Here is a 20862-nt window from a genome sequence, read left to right as displayed (position 1 = left end):
CAAGACTGCAGATAGACCCATGTCTGTTGCCATGCACAAAATTCAAGTCCAAATGGATCAAAGACCTCAACATCAATCCAGCCATACTGAACCTTTTAGAAGAGAAAGTAGGAGGTACCCTTGAACAAATTGGTATAGGAGACCGCTTCCAGAACATAACTCCAGGGGCACAGACACTGAGAGCAACAATTAATAAACAGGACCTCTTCAAACTTAGAAGCTTCTGTAAGGCAAAGGACACAGTGGAAAAGACCAAACAGCAGCCCACTGACTGGGAAAAGATTTTCACTAATCCTATATCTGACAAAGGGCTCATCTCCAAAATATACAAAGAACTCAAGAAACTAGTCAACAAAACACCAAATCACCCTATTAAAAATGGGGTATAGAACTGATGAAAGAATTCTCAATAGAGGAAATCAAAAAAGCGGAAAGACACTTAAGAAAGTGCTCAACATCCTTAGCTATCAGGGAAATGCAAATCAAAACAACTTTGAGATACCATCTTACCCCTGCCAGAATGGCTAAAATTAGAAACACCAATGATGACTTATGTTGGAGAGGATGTGGAGAAAGTGGAACACTCCTCCACTGCTGGTGGGAGTGCAAACTCATGCAGCCATTTTGGAGATCACTATGGCCGTTCCTCAGGAAAATGGGAAGTAGTTTACCACAGGACCTGGCAATGCCCCTCTTAGGCATATACCCAAATTATCCACATCCATGCAACAAAGACATCTGTTCAACTATGTTCATAGCAGCACTATTTTTAATACCAAGAACCTGGAAGCAACCTAGATGCCCCTCAATTGAAGAATGGATAATGAAGATGTGGCACATCTATACAATGGAATACTCCTCTGCAGAAAAAAATAATGGTACCTTGAAATTCGCAGGCAAGTGGATGGCACTTGAAGAAACCATCCTGAATGAAGTAACCCAGTCACAAAAAGAGGAACATAGTATGAACTCACTCATATATGGATTTTAGACCTAGATCAAAGGATCACCAGCCTATAATTCATACCACCAGAGGAACTAGGATATAAGGTGTATTCTAAGAGATTCATATAAAGTCCCTCACAGAACCTGGAAGGGACAAGTCCCCCAGAGCACAGGGGAAGTGGGGGGGGCAGTGAATGGAGAGAGAAGTAGGAGAAAACGAGGGGGAGGAAAGGAAAACACGTTAGACTAGGTAGATTAAGCCCGGTTAGGAATAGAAGACAGGAAAGAGAGAGAGAGAGAGAGAGAGAGAGAGAGAGAGAGAGAGAGAGAGAGAGAGAGAGAGAGCGAACATAAAAGAGGGAGCCAATATTGGTTTGAAGTTCAAATTGAACACAAAGAAAGGTCTAGAGAACTACAAGACAGACGCCAACTTACAATTTGATCATCTGTGGAAAGGCTACCATAAATGCCCTTCCGGGATAGTGAGATCAACGACTAACTTATCCATGGAGCCCTCATCTAATGCCTGTTGGAAACAGGAGCAAACACCCATACATAAACACTGAGTCGAACTAGAACCCAGATGCAGATGGAGAGGACAAGACCAGGTGGCAGAAATACATACAGACAGCTTACCTGAACAAGGAGGAGATAACGGGCCACCAGACTGATAGCTGGGAAGCCAGCATGGAACTGACTCAGGCTCCCCTGAATATGGGTCTCAGCCAGAAGGACTGAGCAATCTTAGGGACCTCAGACAGTGGAGCCAGGATGTATTCCTGGTGCACAAAAGGACCTTGTGAACACATTCCCTCTTGGAGGGATAACTGCCTCAACCTAGAGACAGGAGAGAAGCCCTAGTCCCTACTTCACATGACCAGTCAGATCTACATGACCCCAACTGGATGTCATTCCCCTACATATGGAATTGGGGTGGGGGGATGGGAGGGGAGGGTGGTTAGGGTGCATGTGAGAAGGCAGAGAGGGTAAAAGCGAAGGAGGGAAGGAGGGAGGGAGGGAGGGAGGGAGGGAGGGGAGGGAGAGGGAACTGGGATAGACATGTAAAATAATAAATTAAATTAAAAAAAATGCTTTGACTCTAAAATTTAAGTTCAAGGAAAAGTTACTGAGGAAAAGGATTTCTATTTTTGTTTCCACAGAAAATGAAAAGCTGTGGATTCCTTCCAGACTAATGTGGATTGATCAAGCCAGACCACCTGAAACAGAGTACCAGGTGATCCTACATTCAAAACAGCTGGACAAAGCAGCCTTACAGACTACAGCCAGGATATCTGCATCTTCTTAGAATCCCCCATGACAGTGCCCCTTACCAGCAGGAAGTAGTTTGGAAAGAATGACGCCTAAATTCCCAAATATTGTCTACAAATGTTTGTTTTCATTTAAATGGACTTGGTTAGATAAAATAAATAAATAAAAAAATTTAAGGGATCCTATACAAGTAACTTTACATCACACATAAAAAAACAAAAAGAAGTAATGACACCCAAGAGGAGTAAGCAGCAAGAAATCTAAATGAGGGCTGAAATCAATAAAAATAGAAACAAAGAAAACTATACAAAGAATCAAAAACACAAAAAAAAGAAATATTTTTGAGAAAATAAACAAGTTAGACAACCCTTTATTCAAATTAAAAAGTTAGAGAATGAATATCCAAATTAACAAAATCAGAAATGAAATGGAGAATATAATGACACACGGCAAGGGAATCCAGAGAATCATAATGATACACTTTAAAAACCTATATTCCACCAAATTGGAAAATTTAAAAGAAATGGATTGTTTTCTCTATAGGTACCACTTACCAAAGCTAAATCAAGATCAGATTTAAAAATAAAATAGATCAATGACCCCTATTGGAATATAAGTCTACCAATCAATACAAAACAAAAAATCCCAGGATCAGATGGTTTTAATATAGAATTCTACTAGACTTTCAAAGAGGAGTATGTATTCAATTATAAATCGATATTAGCTGTTAAGTAAATGATAACCAAGCTACAGTCTGTAGACCTAGAGAGGTTAGATAAAAAGAAGGAGTCTATGGGGAAAATGCATGGCTTTTTGTGGGAGAGGTAAACAGAATAGAGTATATGGGTAGTCTGGGAATGGGTGGTGATGGGAGTGGGAGATTAGGTACAGGGAGATGAGATAAAAGAAGAAAATGTGAGCAGACATGTCTAGAGTTGGGAGGCTCTGGATCTTGGTACCCCTAGTCCCAGGGAAATGGGCTTAAATCTATGAAGGGGATCATAATGAAGACTCCTAGCAATAAGGGATATGGAGTCTCATCTGGCCATTGCTTATTGCAAAGCAAGACTTCCAGTGGCAGGCCCAGGTGCATTCAATTGAATTGTTGGCCAAGGAGATCCTGTGGAAATCCCCAAACAACTCAGGGTGACTCTAAGACAAAAGGTTCCTCTCTGCAAAATAATGGTGGGGCCCCATACAACTCATTGAATGTGATGAGGTGGAGCTGATGCCTACATAGTGGTTTTGGTGTGGGAAAGTAATCTGCTGGCTACCCAAAAAGAAATGTAGACACCTACACAGCCATAAACCTCTGATGTACAATCTGTCCTTCCTTAAAAAAATATGCTAAATCTCTGATGGGAGTAGCCAAACAATGTTAGATTTGACCAAAGACCAGTCCATGAGAAGCAATCCATACCTGACATGTCTAGTGTAACCAAGAATCAGAAACTGGATAGTCCAGAGACATAGGATAAAACCAAATACTACTGGTAAAAATAAACATAAAAAGTTATCAATAAAATTACTCTTAATACTAGTCTGCTATCCTCATACATCAATGCCAGTCATCATCAGAGAGACTTCTTCCAGTAGCAGATGGAACAGATGCAGAGACCCAGAGCCAGACATTATATGGGAAGAATATAAATTAGAGGTCTCCATTCAATTCTTCCATTCAAAGCTCAGGGAGTCCCATTTTAAGAGCTGAAGGGAATTAAGCACACCAGGAGAACAAGCCCCCCTGAATCAACTAAGCAAGGTGTATATGAGCTCACAGAGACAGAGGCAGCAAGCACAGGGCCTACAAAGTCTCATATATATATATATATATATATATATATATATATATATATATATTTATATATAATATATATGTATTATATATATATTATAGTTTTAGCTTAATATTTTTATGAGACTCCTGACAGTGAGAATGTGTCTCTGACTCTTGTGCTTACTCTTGGACTATTTTTCTCCTGTTGGGTTGCTGTGTCCAACTTCAATATCATAGTTTTCACTTCATCCTATTATATTTTATTTTGTTATTATATTTGGTTGTTATCTCTTGGAAGCCTTTTCTTTTCAAATGAGAGACTGGAGGGGAATAGATTCAGAGTGGAGGGAAAGGAGGAAAAAATCTGGTAGAAGTAGGAGGAGAAACTAAAATCGGGATATATTGTATGAGAAAAAGATCTATTTTCAATCAAAGAAAAAAAGTAGAAACCAGAATTATTGAGAGCCTGGGAGTATTTTATCAGTCTGGGAATATTTTTATCAGATACAGCACACAGCATCACTTATCTAGAGGTCACTGAATTTGCACCTCATGTTGCCCACCAAACTTGGTGATTTGAGTCTCCCAGATGCTACTAGTTTTAAAGGCATGGAGGGGTCATGCAGAACAGTTGAGGCTTGGCACTGTGAAAGGACAAGAGAGGCCATTGGCAAAAGTGCAGCCTTGGTGGCAATGGAAACCCCAGGACTGAAGGAGTCATAGGGAACAGCTGAGGTTTGGGGTACCATGTGACAGAGAGACCAGAAAAACTACTGTGGGAGGAGTAGCACTGGTACAGTAGACACCCCAGAATTTTGGATATCCCAGTACCATGGGTGACCACCACAAATGGCAGCAGGTATAGAGTAGAGCCAGCCAGAGCCTATGAGACAAGCTGTGTGTGCTATGGATAGCAGAGCCAGAGAAATGCCATTGCCATGATCCTTTTAAGCCCAGGGAATTGTGAATGGATACCAGACATCAAAAACTTGATTCTTTGCTTTGCTTATACCTTCTTGCAGTAAAAATGTATATAACTTAAGTTTTACTTTTACAAGATCCCACAGATGAAGGACTTTAAATTTTTTAGAGAAAATTTTATCACCTAAAGAGACTTTAGACATTTTAAAGAAACTGAACATGTAAAGGTTTGAATTTTTTAAATCTATGGGACATTTAAAATTTGGGGTGTTTTTTATTGTGTATTGATATTAGTATGAGACCGTAGGAATGAACAAGGAAGGAACATGTGTGGTTTAGTAAGTGATATGTTTGTGTGTCAAGTTGACAAGGGGTCAATTGTTCTGGTTGGGTCTTGTCAACTTGACTCAAACCTAGAAAGATGAGAAGAGAGGGCTACAGTTGGGAAAATGAATCCGTAAGAGTCACCTGTAAGCAGGCTTCAGTGGCATTTTCTTAATTAGTGACTGAGGTGGGCCCTGTTCAATGAGGGTAGTGCCACCTCTAGGCCAGTGGCCCTGGGCACTACAAGAAAGCAGACTGAGCAAGCTGTGAGGAATAACCAGCAGGGAGAATTCCTCCATGACCTCTGCATCAGTCCCTGCCTCAAGGTTCCTTCCCTGTTGGAGTTCTTGCCTTGACTTCCCTCAGTGATGGATTGCATTGTGGAAATACAAACTGAAATAAATGCTTTCCTCCCTCAGTTGCTTTTGGTTATATTCTTATCACAGCAAGTAAACCTTAATGAAGACATCAAGATTCCTGTACCTCAGGTTTTGACAGTAGAAAAGAAGTCAGAATATCCTTGGTCCTTGAACCTATTTTTATCTCAGCATTGCTGAGGGTAGCCTGATTTTGCTGGTCTCTGTGATTGTGAAGGTCTTCTCTTTGTCCTTGGAGTTCTCTATCCAGACACTTTCTTCTTAGGAATTATGAATGAGTGATGATCATGACATCTGGATTCTCTTCTGGTGACCCTTCTTGATTACCTTTAGTTCTAGTTGATTTGGGCTCCTCTAAGGAGCAGTGGTCCTGCACCAACAAAACCTAAAGTTCTGTTAGCATTTTTATCTTATGTCTGTTGATAATCCCTTCATTTTTTGGCCTCTTTTGTTTGCTTGTTTTTGTTTTTGTTTTTAAGAGGATTTCACTGAGTAGCTCATGCACCATTGAACCTATCGTCTACTGTCTCTGCCTCCTAAATGTTAGTCTTCTTGGGCTGGGCTACTATGGCTAGATTGGCTCATTTCTTTTAAAAAATAATTTGTGTGTTTTAGGATTTATTTTTAAGTGTGTGTGTGAGAGAGAGAGAGAGAGGGAAAAATAGAGAGAGGGAGAGGGAGAGAGAAAGAGAGAGAGAGAGAGAGAGAGGGAAAAATAGAGAGAGGGAGAGGGAGAGAGAAAGAGAGAGAGAGAGAGAGAGAGAGAGAAGAAGAAGAAGAATACAGGTGCTGATGGAAGTAGAAAGAGAGTGTCAGGTGTCAGGTTCCTGGAATTACACTCACAGGTGCTTGTAATCAGCCCTGTATGGGTGTTAGGAACTGAACCTGGGTCTTCTGCAAGAGCAACAAGCTCTCACCAGCTGAGCCTTCTCTCCAGCCCTTCTGCATGTCTCTATGCTCATGACTGCATTCTCAATATATAAAGGAACTCAAACCCATCACAGCATTCCTTTATTTCATTACTTGGCTTCTTCACTAGCCAACTTCTCATACAGTTTCTTGCCAATTTTGCCCTTCTAGGTTCATTTTATTACTTTGTAATTTCATGCAATCCTACTTTTTCGAAAATGAATTACCTGGTCAGTTGATGCCTTATGTCTATTCTTGAGGACATAATTTCATACCACTGGAAATGTCTTTTCAGTGACCTATGCTTTATGTGTGTGCTGGTCATCAGGAATTCCATGAGTTCCCCAACTATTAAATGGGTTTTCACAGTGGAAAAAGGAAGTAATTTATTTTTCCATCCATCCCTCTACTTTCATTTGCATGTTTGGAATCTGAATTTATAGCTTTTAATTTTAATGTTTAGAAGTCCATTCTTCTGGAAAGTATAGAGCCTGGGTCGCAAGAAAATTCAATAAAATACAATACCATCCATATGTCAATTCTAAAAAGGTTTTTTCAAAATTACAAAGTATTTTTTCTGCCTTTTAGTCTGAACCAAAATGGTAATTATTCATCTGTCTCTCTTGACTCAGCAGAAAAATACAGCCCCTCCCTGTGATAGGTGTCATCCTCCTGCCTCCAGCATGTTAACTTCAGAAAAATCCTTACCTAGGACACTTACCTGAGACCTCACCTACAGGCTTGGATCTGGATTTGACTTCTAAGTGTTCCCTCCTCTAGCCCACTATTCCAAAATCCTCTAGCCTATCTGCTTTCCTCAAGAATCTACCTCCAGCTAGACTGCCCCCAAATGAGTTCTTTCCACATACCCTTCCCCTACCCTACCACTGATCCCTCTAGATGTCTTAGCTATGTGCAGACTAACACCTCCACAGGTCTGAGACTCTTTCTACCTGACTTTCCTCATGCCCTCTTCCTTCATACGCTTGTCCTTAGAAAACAGAGCTTGGCTACAGAAACCCACCTATTAGGAGCAGCTGGTGGGTCCCAACATCTTCCCCTTTACTCATCCTGTATATCTCATCTGGACTTTGGCCTTTACTAGGAATACACATTTTCCTGAAACTTACAGCTCCTTTGAAAGTAGTTCCTAAGACTTTTGTAGCTGCAATGAAGTATAATCATTCTAACATTCCAGCGAACGGGACTGCTAAAGTTTATTGTATTGTCTTATAAAAATGAAGATGTCTTACCAGGGACCAAGTTGCTGAAATACCATCCACACAGAAAATAGAGGATTGAATCAAATAGAATCATCCAGCAGACCCAGCCAAATGTCATGCCTCCTGGCTCTGGAGCTCGGTACATATGACTCCACTGGATCCCTGGCCAGAGGAGAAAGGACAAAGTTATATGGGCCTGTTCTTTTACTACAGTTTTCCAGTTCTATGGGAACCTCGTGGAAAAAAAAAAAAAAAGCAAGTTGATACCAGTATTGCCAACTCTTCAGAGGCATCATTAGCTTGTATAACCTGTTTCAAAGGGAACCATGAGCAGCCATTAGTGACACATCAGTCCCCAACATTCCAAAACTCTGTGAATCATTTATATCTAGTTTTACTGACTTGAGTGGTTTTATATTTATGGATTTTAAAAAAGTATTGTTTAATAAAACCTGAAATTATATGAAAATATGTTAAATAATAAATAGAAGGTCTATGGTGGAAGAAATCATTGTTGTTTTTTTTAATGTTTGTAATTTATTCCTGGGTTACACTATAAATTGAGAGCATTATTTTTCTTTCTCTGCACTGTGGCACTAGTTAGAACCCAGCTTTGAAAGTTTTAACCACTGTATACTTGCTATCATTAGGACCAAAATAATCAATTTATTTGTGACTACACTACGTTTCTTCTACACTATCTTGGTCCAGTTTTTACTTTGCATATCAAATGGAGGGAAAAAACATTTTAGACCAAAAGGCATATTAACATACTTTACTGGACAAGTTTAATAAGTCTAACAGTGCAAAGTGACTGGCCAGAGCAATAACATCCAATGTTCACTTTTACCGATGCCTTTGTTTCAAAAACATACTCCAAAACCATATGAACATCTAAAAAGCATATGTTCTTACTTAAGGACTTTATGATTTTTAAAAACTGCAATATAAATAAGACAGGACTTCCAATACATTTTTAAATTAGTTTAAGGGGCTGGTGATGTAACTCAGTTAGTAAATGTACTTGCCTGACACACACAAGGTTCTAGGTCAATCCCCCGTACTGTGAAAACCAAATGTGGTGGTGCATGCCTGTGATCCTATCACTTGGGAGGTACTGGCAAGAGGATCCAAAGTTCAAGAACATCCTCACCTACACCTAGAAAGAGTTTAAATCTAACCTGAGCTAGAGAACTTATTTCAAAAAATATTTAAGCTGGATATGTGGGTAAATAATGTACAGAAAATGGAGGTGATAGTTGTAACCTTTTCTTTGCTAATTCAACACAGGACCCAGAAAATATTGAAGGTGAGAGTAGAAGAGATGCCCTGGTTCTACTGCAGTCTAGCAGATGGAAGGCATGTGCATACCCCACTCTTGGAAGACTCTGGAATGTCAGACAGTTTACTGTGTAACATAAGCACAACCTATACATTAGCCTTGATCTACCACTAGACGTGGGTTGTATCTGTAGCAAGAGATACTGTGATGTGATTATTTTGACTGTTCTCAGGACCACAGCAACTGGGTAAGGGGAAGTTTTTCTATTAGCAAAACTGAATATCAGGATCTCTTTCCAAATTTTTCACATGCTAACAAGACTGTTTTCCAGTTCTGTTGCTTGATAGCTACATGTTACCAAATCCTGAATCTCAGAAAGCCGCCTTCTGAAGACGCTATCCTCTTACCTTCTTCCTGTCCTTCCAGAAATGTAATGAAAAAGACTCCTTGTCCGAAGGCTGTGGTTGAAAGCAAGCACTGTCAAAGTGGATGGAGGGAGGGAAAACAGCCATTAGTGTTTGATTGTGACCACAGAAAACTCATCGAGCAGAGTTCGAAAAAGACACCTCCCAATTCAAAGGTTCTAAGAATAGCATTGCTTCAGGCAATGGCTTAAATATCTGAGCCAGAAGGGATTAGCAGTGTCAGTGCATGCTGAAACTCATGCTCACCAGCTTGTTTTTAATGCTAAAAGGAATTATTCCTTTTCACAGCAGCACTCGAGGTGTCATAAATCCAATGTACTGAATACAGAAACATGTAACACAAAACAGTGGGTAATGGAATAGAGCAATTTACTATTTCTTATTATTAAATGTATGCCTTGGAGCACTCTCTGAATAGACTGATGCGATGTCTATACAATTCTACACTATAAAAGGAGTATATTAAAGGAATCTGTCAGTTTATCTTCAGTGCAAGAGGTTCTATGTCAAAAAAAAAAAAAAAAGAAAACCACTAAAAATAAAGCATCTTACATTTAAAAGACAATGTACCAGAGTTAGAGATCATCACTAGCTAGGAAGCATTTGTATATGCAAAGCAAATGCTGTATGAACAGATGCCTTGGACTTAAGGATCGAGTTACAAGCAAAAATGACAGCATTTGAGTCCTAGTTTATGTCATCAGTGACTCTATGTTTAAGGTGATGTAAGGGTCTTCTTTGTGTTATTTATTCTAGGAATACCTGACTGACACAGAATTAATTTAAATTGCTGTAGGTATGATATAAGCTAATCAAAATGATGAGAACATATCAGTGCAGCGGACACTAATTAAATAGAACAATTTACTCTATGTGTGTATCTACATTAAGTTGATTTGGCTACCACAAAACAAAAGCAAAAGCAGAACAGCTGGGCCTGCTATTACATGGCTATAATCCCTGCTACTTGGGAGCTGTGGCAGGAAAATCAGAAGTTCAAAACCTGCATGGTATATACAGTGAGCTCAAGGCCAACTGGGGAAAGTTAATACAACTCGTTCTCAAAACAAAAAGTTTTTTTAAAAAAAGCAATAGAGCATTTGTCTATTATGTTTCAGGGCCTGAATTCAAATCCGAGTGCCAACAGAGAAGGGGCAAACACAATACTGAATTATCACTTAACTAAAGTTGGAGGAATTAATTAGGCTGTTACACATGCATTTGCTCTTAAGGCTCTGTATGAACACAGAAGGTATTCTGCACCCTGGGAATAAGAGACACACTCATCTTTCAGGAATTTCATGTTACAAAGGGGATTTCTTTTTTTAAGTCTTCATGATATTTTTTTAAGAATTTCATATGTGAGTACTATGTTTACATAATTTCCTCCCCTTTCTCTCCCATTCAACCCTTCCTGTGTCACCAAAAGTCCCTCTAAACTCAACAACTCTTTTTTTAATTATTCTTACACACACACACACATATGCACATATATATAAACACAACTTGGTGAGTTCATTTAGTGTTGCTCAGATATGTATATGTTTAGGGATGACTGTTTGGGATCAAATAATCTATTAGAGATTTCTTTCCATTTCTCAGCAATCATTAATTGCCTGTCACTCTTCACCTAAGGTGGAGCCTTATGAGATTTCTTCCAGCTACTTTATCATGTCAACTGCTAGTGTCATTTTTCATGTCTTGTTTGGGTGACCATATTGTTGAGAATTCACAGTGCATCTTCCCTGTCATATTCAGAGGATATTATCTCTCATCATAGCTCACCATCTCACAGCAAATTTCCCGAGCCTCTGGTTCATAACACTATTCCCACCCCCTCTTACCCAACATTTCCTGAGCCTTAGACATTGCCTTGTAGATGGATCTACAAAGGACAGGTCACCCTGGGATGGTTTTCTACACATTGACAGTTGTATGTTTCCAAATACTCTAGCAATTCATGGGCTTGAAATGTCCCTAAGTCAACTTCTCTTCAAAATGATTTTGGTCATATATCCTAACAGATTGTTATTTCAGGACATTTACTGACCTACTAGAAGAGGGATTGCAATCTAGTATAGACACAACTCTAGCTCTGTAAAAAACCTAATCTGATATTGGCGTGTTTACCCCCACCATACTGACTGATTTCCTACTATGTGTCAGACACAGTGCCTGCCAGACAACAGTCAAGAAAGAATCTGTTGCTATCTTCTGCATATTTTATGCTGCAGACTTGAAAGCACTCTCACTCTATTTCAGGGCATACATTTCAAATGGATGAGTGATTCTGACATTGCTAACGGAGAGATCTTTCCACTTAATGTGATGTAACTCATGATGCTTCAAGAAAAATGCTTATTTTTAACTTCCAAAATAGCTTCTGAAATCTATTTCTTTCCATGCATGAAACAAAGAGAATCCAAAGTTATATGTTTCCTTCAGGAGGTTGCTGACTTCCCAGAATCCTCAGAGAGACCCCATTACAGAAAACTGACAATTCTTTATGGCCTGCCACTACATCACTGCAAGTCAATGAACCACCACTGTAGTCCTGCATCTGTGGGCAGAATACAGAGTAGAGACCTTAGATGCTCCATGTAAGTCAGAACAAGACAGGCTGGCAGGCTGGCAGGCTGGGCTATGTCATGATTAGAAGGTACCTATTGGTTTTATTTTCATTTGTGCAGAGCATCTCACTCACCAGAAGGGTTTGACTGGTGAAGCTGAGTTGGTTGTGCAGGACTAACAGAACCACGTAGGGCAGGAAGCTGATCATGTACCCCAGGCTGGTGCACAGGGCTGCTGTATTAGCTTGGTTGAAAAACACACTTAAGAAGTAACTCAGCATGACAGCTGACACCCCAAAGTCCAGCAAGAAAAGAAAAACAATAAAAGCATCACTGTGCATGAAGATGCCACTCATCTTCAGAATGGCAGCCAGAGCTGCACTGCTCAGAGCCATCGTGGCCATGTTCTCCAGGAACCAGGATAGGAAGTGGATGGCAGGATGCAACCCCATCATCCTCATGTACTGTGAAAAGAAGAAGCCTGGGGTTATCACAGCAGGGGACCCTTGGGTAAAAGCAGATGAGACCATGAGCAAGAGAAACACCAGTAGGAAAGGAAACCTCTTGGTTTGCCAACTTAGCCAGGGAAAGGCACTAAGAAGGTCACTTCCTTCAACGGTGACTTCTCAGGGAGCTGACAGCATAGCCATTCACTGTGTTCATGGCGAGAAAACTGAAGCCACACATGAAACAGTGTCACCAGTAAGAACCATGGCAGAGCAGGTGTGAACAGATGTCTTAGAAGAAGGCTTGGTTGCCACAGTTCCATTATGTTTTCTGTTTGGGTGGGTTTCTTGTGCTTCTCTTAGCTTTTGTTTTCCTGTCTATTGTGTGCCAGCTTTGTTTAATAAAAGCAAATGAAGATGAAGCAGGAAAATGAGATGAACTCCCTGGCTGAGGTGACCTTCACATGGGCTACAGAATGAACTGTAAAAAATAATATTGCTTAAATGAATATAATTAATTTCTCCCATAACCTACCATTTATTCATATACCATGTGGTGATATTTCAGGGAATAGGTCTGGTCTCATGTGAAAGGAACTTAAGTAGCTTTGAAGTATGGTCCCTTGCTGACCACTTAGTACATTAGAGATCTCAGCAATTGGAACCTTCTGTCTCCGGGTCTCTATGCTCATAGATCAAACCCACTTAAAGAAGGAACACAGATATCCTTGAGTTGTAAACAGGCAAATGATGTGTAGAGTAGTAATAGCTGACCACATGGTCCCTGTATTTCAGCAACTGTTCAGTAATCAAGCAATGAATGACCTTTATTTGCTTGCCTTCACTCTTCTGTGAGGATGAACAGGCTACCACATCTGTACCAGATGTTCTTACAAACTTTCATTCTTAAAGGCAGTTGTCTGACATTTTCAAATTTTAATAATATCAGAACAAAAAAATATTAGAATTCTTTAAAGAAATCTGAACTAGAAATGAAGGTGGAAAGTGATGTTTTATAAAAATCACCAATGAGCAACAATGATTTTGTACCTCTAATCTCAGGCACTTACTGTTGGGTTTCCTTTTGTCTCAATAGGAAATATCTATCATTTTTAACAACCCTTCCAACTCCAATAGAAAACAATGTTCCTGGGAAGAGGACTCAACAAAGGGAAGGAAGAATAAAGGGAGAGACCAGGTGACTTGGAGAGCCACCCCCTCAAATCCTCCCCTGTGATCCCAAAGGCAAATAACAAAACCATTTACCTCTTCTATCTGGATCTCTCGCTCATAAACCAGCTTCCGGACCATGCTGGCCACAGACACCATCCAAGTCAACATCATAATCAGTGGAAAAAAGAAGCCAACATTGTTCAGAAACCTGTCAGTGTATAATTAATTCAGTTAGTATCCAAGGGCAAGTGAGGTCAGCAGCAAGTAAGGTGAGTTGACTCAGGATCATGAATATGATGGGGTCTATGCCTCTATCAGGTTTTGATCATTTATTTTTACAAGTTATAGGTCTCCTTAGGAAGCAATACCTCAAAAGGCCTGTAACCAAGGCATTGCAGCTGCAATTGGCATCCTGATTTACAAGTGTGCAGACACACAAAAGGTGTCATGCCAAATACATGGGGCTCTAGGTGCCTCGGGTAGCTATTGTTTAACCTCTGACACCTGATTTAGACAGAGCACATCAGAGATATGAAACAGGCCATTGACTCATGACTATAATTCTTTCAGCTAATTGGGATCATTACGTATTTTCAATCAATGCCAGCAATTGATCATAGATAATTATTTATAAAATATATAGAAATTGGCAAATTAATATGTCTCACCCTTCCTATTTCCCCAACTTGTACATTTCCATCTAGACTAACTGGCCTTTCTATCCCCCACCTCAACTGGCTCCATTTCTCAAGCACAATGATGACACTGTGTCCCCAAATCCAACAAAATCCCTCTGTGATATCCTAACTTTGCTTGGCAATAGTGATCACACCTTCACTCTTTTCTGTCAGCTTCCAGAAAAGCTTCTTGCTGGCCAAGACTGCTGGGCTGCTTTTCAGATACCATAACTAGCAACTTCTCCCACACCTGTCCTTTTATATGGACATTTCCCTTTGAACCACGGGGTGACTTCCACGCCCTGGGTTCTCTGTCCCTGGGTGAGCTCTAAACCCACAAGGCAACTGTACTTGAACAAAGACAAGCTTAACACACAAGCGGTATCACTTCATCTGTGATACTCGCAGGAACCAAACATAAAAGTTCCTTCTGTGCAGGACACACTAAAGGGCAGAAGAGATAAAACAGCTGCTTAGCAGAAGTCTGTCACATGATGTCAGGTAGTAGTAAATACTGAGAGGAGAAGCAGTATCTGGGGAAAGGGTATCATTCATTCAGACAGAGAAATACTTAAGCAAAGATCACATACAGGATGGGAGTAAGTCGCAAGCGGCACTGTAAGAACACATGAAGAACCAAAAGTTCAAGGGCTGGTGGTGAGAGTTGACCAGGCGCTCGTGACTGAGGAGAAGTCTGAGCTCCAGCCTGGCCAGATGGTGCAGGGAGTTTCACACATAGAAGTCACTTCTGAAGTTTAGTTAATGAAGAGAAAAAATATAAGCTCAGGAAAGGTAACAGAGAAAGAACACATTGAAACATAAACAATGGAGCATCATGGGTAGGGAGGCCTATAGAGAGTGAGTAGAAAACCATATTAGCTATAAGCCATGTAAGCAAGAGACAAGGGACCGCTAGAGATGTTGGCCCTGAAGATAAATGTCTGCCTGGGTTCTTGCTGTGGTGGTCTTCTCAACCCGACTCATCTTCCCCTTTGAAGAACTGGCCTTCTTGTGGAGCTTGCTCAGCACTGGTCCTACCAGTATCTCAAGCCATAAAAGCTTGAGTACTTCACACAAGAGAATGGGGTCCTAAGGGACTGGGCCTTTGCTCTTGACAAAGACCTGCTACAGACAGAAGTCACATACTAATAAATGTATAAACAAACAAACAAGAAAAGGAGTTTTTATTTAATTGGCTACATAAAGCAACATAAAGCTACTGATGTCATGAGTAACAATGTTTTAGATTACATGCAGTGATTTGCATTCTGTGCAGCAAGTGTGTAGCATGTACAGTTAGAGGTATACCTGGTGACAGAGCATTTTGCTGCAGAGAACAGAGGGCTCCAGATTCTTCACTTTTGTGGTTTTCTTGGGGAAGGTAGTTGTTATTTTTGCAGCATTTGGAACAGATAGACAGCCTGTGTCATGAATATATCTACCTGTACAGTAAACAACCATTATCTATTCTCTAAGAATAACATAATTTGGGACAAAGAAGATGCTTCTAGGATCAAAGTAGAAAATAACCAATGTTGAATCTATTTGACGGGGGAGGGATGAAAATGTTTGCATGTTTATGTACCTCTTCATTTTTATGGAACAGTGCTGAAGGTGGCAGCATCTGAACTCTGATCTCATCAATATTGAGTCCAAATATTAACCAAGTGTATCCAACCAACCCCATAAAGTCACACTAGTCAGGATTCCATGCTCTGGGTCATTGAGATTTTATTACAAAGAATCTAAGAGAGACTTGGAATCTCAGCAGCCTGAGGTCATAGAGGAACTGTTAGTGCCTGTAGCACCAGAAATACCTCACACAGCATCTGACCAAAGCCATGTAAGAAAAAGAGGATAGTGTTTTAAAAATAGGGATTGTAAGACATGACTTTTTATCTGCTCCTGGGAACTACTCTAAAAATCAACAAGAGGGGGAGAAATATGCACGTTTGAATTTTGTAAAAGGCTTGTAAAGGACATTCAAGCATGAGAAAAAAACAGGCCAAACCAGTTGCTTTCACATATGACTCATCCATGCAAAGTAGAAAAGAAATACTTATAAAGCAAAGCTTGTCGCTTAAAGATTACAACTGCATCTTCAAGAACATACTCTCAAGGGAAAATATGCACAATGGTTTGTGGTAAATTGGTGTCAAACTGTACTTTAAGTGGATAGTATTAACCACAGAACTTCTATTTCAGAGGGAAAGAATAGGATGGGATTTCTTAGAGACCCACGGAAATTTTTGCTGCAATTGAAATAAAGTTTTCAGTTGTGTTGCAGCCAATGTCATCTGCTCCACATACCAACTGGGTATCCTTCAAATGCCCACTCAGAAATTCCCACATTGTTCTAGAGAAGTAACAATCAAAGCAACAGAAACCTAGCAATCTACCCAAGAAGCAGAGAGATAATGAGATTGCATGGTAATTACAAAAGGAAGAATATATGGTAAAAATATGGTGATATGAAACAGCTCAAAATGGTGGGTGTATTTTACATACTTAGTAAGGCAAAGCCTTTATACGATCCATTGGACAGAGACTTGTTAGAACTCAGTGGTTTAATGACAAGATCACAAGACAGGAAAATTTTTTCACTGCAAGGAATTGGAAAGGGATAGATGACAAAAATAAAATGTTCATGGTGGTGAAACTGAAAAAAAAATACAAAGGAATATGATTCTACTTAAAAAAAAACACGTGGAGATGGAAGACAGCTAGAAAAGTACATCTAAAGAAGCAGCAATGGAGTGCTTTGAATAAATAGTGAAATTCTATGAATGAAGACATAGGAGAGGAAACCTATGACCGAAGTCCCTAAAGAAGAAAAAACAGTGATGAAAATCAGTGACTTCATAAAGCTAAGGAGCCAAAAAAATTGAAATCTGTACATTCAAAGGTCTCATATGCTTTGTAGAACATTATACTAGAGTGCTCAGTGATCCATTGTATTCTGGAGTTCATGGGAGGAGGTAAAAAGCATAGGACACAGAAACAGCCACCGGAGAGCCCAGGGGGAAACAGCTGGACAGCCAGAGAGCAGCCATCCTCCAAGGCTGGTGAAGGCAAGAAGGAACTGAGGCCCAGCAGCAAGGAAAGGGAAGAAGCACAAGAGAGTCTGTTCAAGAGGTCTCAGCTCTAGGTGAGGAGTAAGTGCAAGGGCAAAGATCAGTAACCAGGTGAAATAAGAGGGGGCCTCCGAAAACAGAGGAGAAGTGCCATACGTCTAGTACCAGAGAATGTAGAGAGCAGAACTCAGCTGGAGGGAGACCCCACAAGGAACAAAACAGATGCAAACATCAGAGGGACTGGAGACCAAAGGAAAAACAAGAGACTCCGAAACCACATGAACAGTGGAGTCATCACTGAACAGATTTACAGCTGAAGCAGAGAAGAATCCTGCTCTCTGAATAGCACCTAAGTGCTGGGGAAACTTTATGCTTGCAGCATTTGACCAGAGAATAGCAAGGAGCCATTTTAAAAGTTCTTATTGAGTCAGCAGTTAGGCCACTCTAGTGACAAAGATCCTACCTCCTGACAATTGCCTATTCTAGGAACCCAGGGCAAGTGTCAGATGATTGTAGGATGAGAACTGGTTTGCAGTTAGAAGTAACAAACTGAGTCATATCTACAGAGAAATCCATGCCATCTGGTCTGATGCCACAGCCTGGTATTGAATAGTCTTCCCTACTCTGGTGCTAAACAAGGAAGCTAATTACCAGAAATGGCCCAAAGTAGGAATGAACAGTGACAAGTGCTTAAAATTGATGAAGTCTAAGGCAAACCAGTGTGATGTTTGTCAATAGTCTGCTGGAACTGATTTGGAAGCACTGCCCCAACAGGCTAACCTAAATAACCTGAATATGCTATGTAAGGTACTATTGGGGAAAACTCAGCCAAGGTCTTTCCCAGCTGTGAACTTATCATGCTACAACACTAACATGCTAGGCAAAGTATACCTACTGGTACAATAGTAACATGATCGCTTTACCGGTAACAATTAATGTCTTCATGGGCTTAAAGCCTGCTCAGTGGGGATACATGTTTGATCAGTGGTCTAAGACAAAATCCTACTGGTGAAATGTGCTACTGTTGTTTTACTAAATGATCGTGTCAAGCAGCCTTCTAAATATTTATGGTTTTGTCTACACATTAGCATTACTCTCATTCTTGAGTGGAGACATTCCTGGGGTGCAGAAAGGTTAATGCAAATACTTATATTTAGTCAGTGTGTTGAGAATAAGTTACACTGTGTACTCAGCCATAAACAAACACCTATATCATGCCTTTAAAGGTCCATCTTTGAAGAGGAGACAAAAACAAAGTAAGAAAACATAAGAAAGAATGTAATACAAAAATGAATATAAAGGGAAGATTACTCTGTAACGCTGCCATTCGTCATCACACAGCCTCTCCAGTCAAGAATATACCCGAGCTTTGCATACCACAAGGTCAGTACAAGACTGGGCCTTCAACATTCCACAATGAATGGCTGAAGCATATAATCTCATCCTTTCATGAGGTGCTCTTGGCAGCCAATGGTTGCCAGAGGAAGGGAGGACGACTTTCTTTATTGGGACAGCAGTTGGTTAAGTTAGCATTTCCTTAGATTTGTGTACAAGCAATCCTAATTAAACACAGTGGATGAAAAATAAAAAGTCATGAAAGTAAGAAGGGGACCAGCTGGGATGAAAGAGTGGTTCAAAAGGAGACCAGGTCAGAAAACTCAGCAGGTGAAACCACTGCCACCAAGCCTGATGACCTGAGTTAGACCCTGGAGCCTCACAGTAGAAGAGGGAGAACCCAAGTTCAGTTCTTAGTACCCATGTTGAGTGGTTCAAAACTACCTCAACCCCAGGTCCACAGGACCCAACACCATTTTCTGGATTCTACAAGCACTTTCATTCACACATGCACATACCACCATACAGATACACATATATACATATTAAAAAACTAAAAAAAAGACCTTAAAAATATAAAGAAGAGTCACTGAAATGAAAGATGACATAAATAAACTCTGTAATGAATTCAAAGAAAAATCATATAAGAGTTGAATGAAATAAGAAAGACAATACACAATGTAAATAATTCAATAAAAAAGACAAACATCCTAAAAACTTCAAATTCAAGTTTTAGAAAAGAAAACTCCAATAAGACAAATAAAAACTCAGTAGAAAGCCTCAGTGATGGGAAAAAAATGCACATTGGGCCCTAAAGATAACAATAAAGATAAAATAAGTAGAAAATATAAACAGAGAAGTGAGATTAATGGATACGTGACTAAAAGATCAAACTCATGAATCATTCCAAAGAGGAAGTAAGCTAAATATATGGAAAGTATATTCAATAATACAATAGCAGGAAATTTCTCAAGCTTAGAGAAAGAGATGGTGCCCAGATAGTGGAGACATTTAGAATACAGCACACAGAAGACCAGCAAAGAACCTCCCCATTTCATTTACAGCTAAAGCACACAGAAAGAACATTAAAAGTTGCAAGAAAGAAGCACATATACATATAAAGGCGAACCCATTTGAATAACAGTGGGTCTCCCAAGAGAAATGGCAATAGCCTGGAAGACACAGAACAGCATCCAAGCCACAAATGACAGGAACTGCCAGAAGATTGCTATATCTAGAAAGTCATCCTTCATCACTGAGTGGGAAAGGAAAGTTTTCATGATAAACACAAACTAAAGGAAGTCATACCTACTAAGCCGACACCCAAGAAATTCTTGAAGGAATCCTATACACAGAGAGATAATTTTAGCCATGGGGGCATCAGAAAGAATGAAGTGTGCTAGAAAAGTCTGTATGCTTTGTCAAGACAATAGGGTGCTGGTCAGTAATAAGAGATCATTGTCATTTAGGTAAAATCTGAGCTTCACTGGGAAATTGTTTCCTTAGAGTCCTTGCATGGAGATGGGTTATATCCCAAGCTCACAGAGAAGGTGGAAGATAGAATATGAGGGACACCTAGGTCACAGTGGCATTGAAGATGGTGGGAAGGAGTCATGAAGAGCAGCTAAGGCTTGGCACTGTGTGATACAGCTCAAGTCTCTCTGAACAGGCCAGAAGAGGCCTTTGGTAAAGGAACAGTCTTAATAGAGGTAGAAACCCCAAGGAGTTGGAGATTCTCGGACCATGTGACAGCCAAGAAGGACAGGGATTTTATGTGGAGCTAGCCTAAGCCTATGGCATAAGCTGTATAGGCTGTGGATGGCAACGCTGGGAAATGGAACTTCCCAAGATATTTTGGAGCTCAAAGATCATAAAGTGTGTGATGTTGAACATGTTGAACGTTTCAACTACAGAATTTAGACTTAAACTGTGAGATTTGAAGGTTGCTTGGATCTGGTTGTGTCTCTGGGTCTTCCTGTTTAGAATAATAAAGTTTTTGTTTTAATTACTGGAGCACACACTTAAAGAGACCCTAAACTTTTAAAGTATTGAAGAATTTAGGGACTGGGGGAGTTTTGAAAGTGGGACTATGTTTTGTATTATGATATTAACATGAAAACCTTGAAGAAAGTAAT

At 40.0% G+C, this 20862-nt stretch overlaps 1 protein-coding gene across 1 annotated transcript in view; it reads right to left on the bottom strand.

Annotated features, from left to right (window-relative positions):
- Abca13 (ATP binding cassette subfamily A member 13) overlaps positions 1-20862 on the bottom strand; it is a 421036-nt gene that overhangs the window by 234819 nt on the left and 165355 nt on the right. Inside the window, 4 exon segments of the mRNA XM_051200607.1 lie at positions 7776-7907; positions 9435-9504; positions 12157-12486; positions 13735-13849. Of these exon segments, the coding sequence (XP_051056564.1) occupies positions 7776-7907; positions 9435-9504; positions 12157-12486; positions 13735-13849 (647 nt within the window).

Source organism: Phodopus roborovskii, unplaced genomic scaffold, assembly GCF_943737965.1.
Source record: "Phodopus roborovskii unplaced genomic scaffold, PHOROB, whole genome shotgun sequence".
Classification (NCBI taxonomy): domain Eukaryota; kingdom Metazoa; phylum Chordata; class Mammalia; order Rodentia; family Cricetidae; genus Phodopus; species Phodopus roborovskii.
The sequence above is the reverse complement of the archived record's forward strand: the minus strand, read 5'-3'. Positions and strand labels throughout refer to the sequence as shown.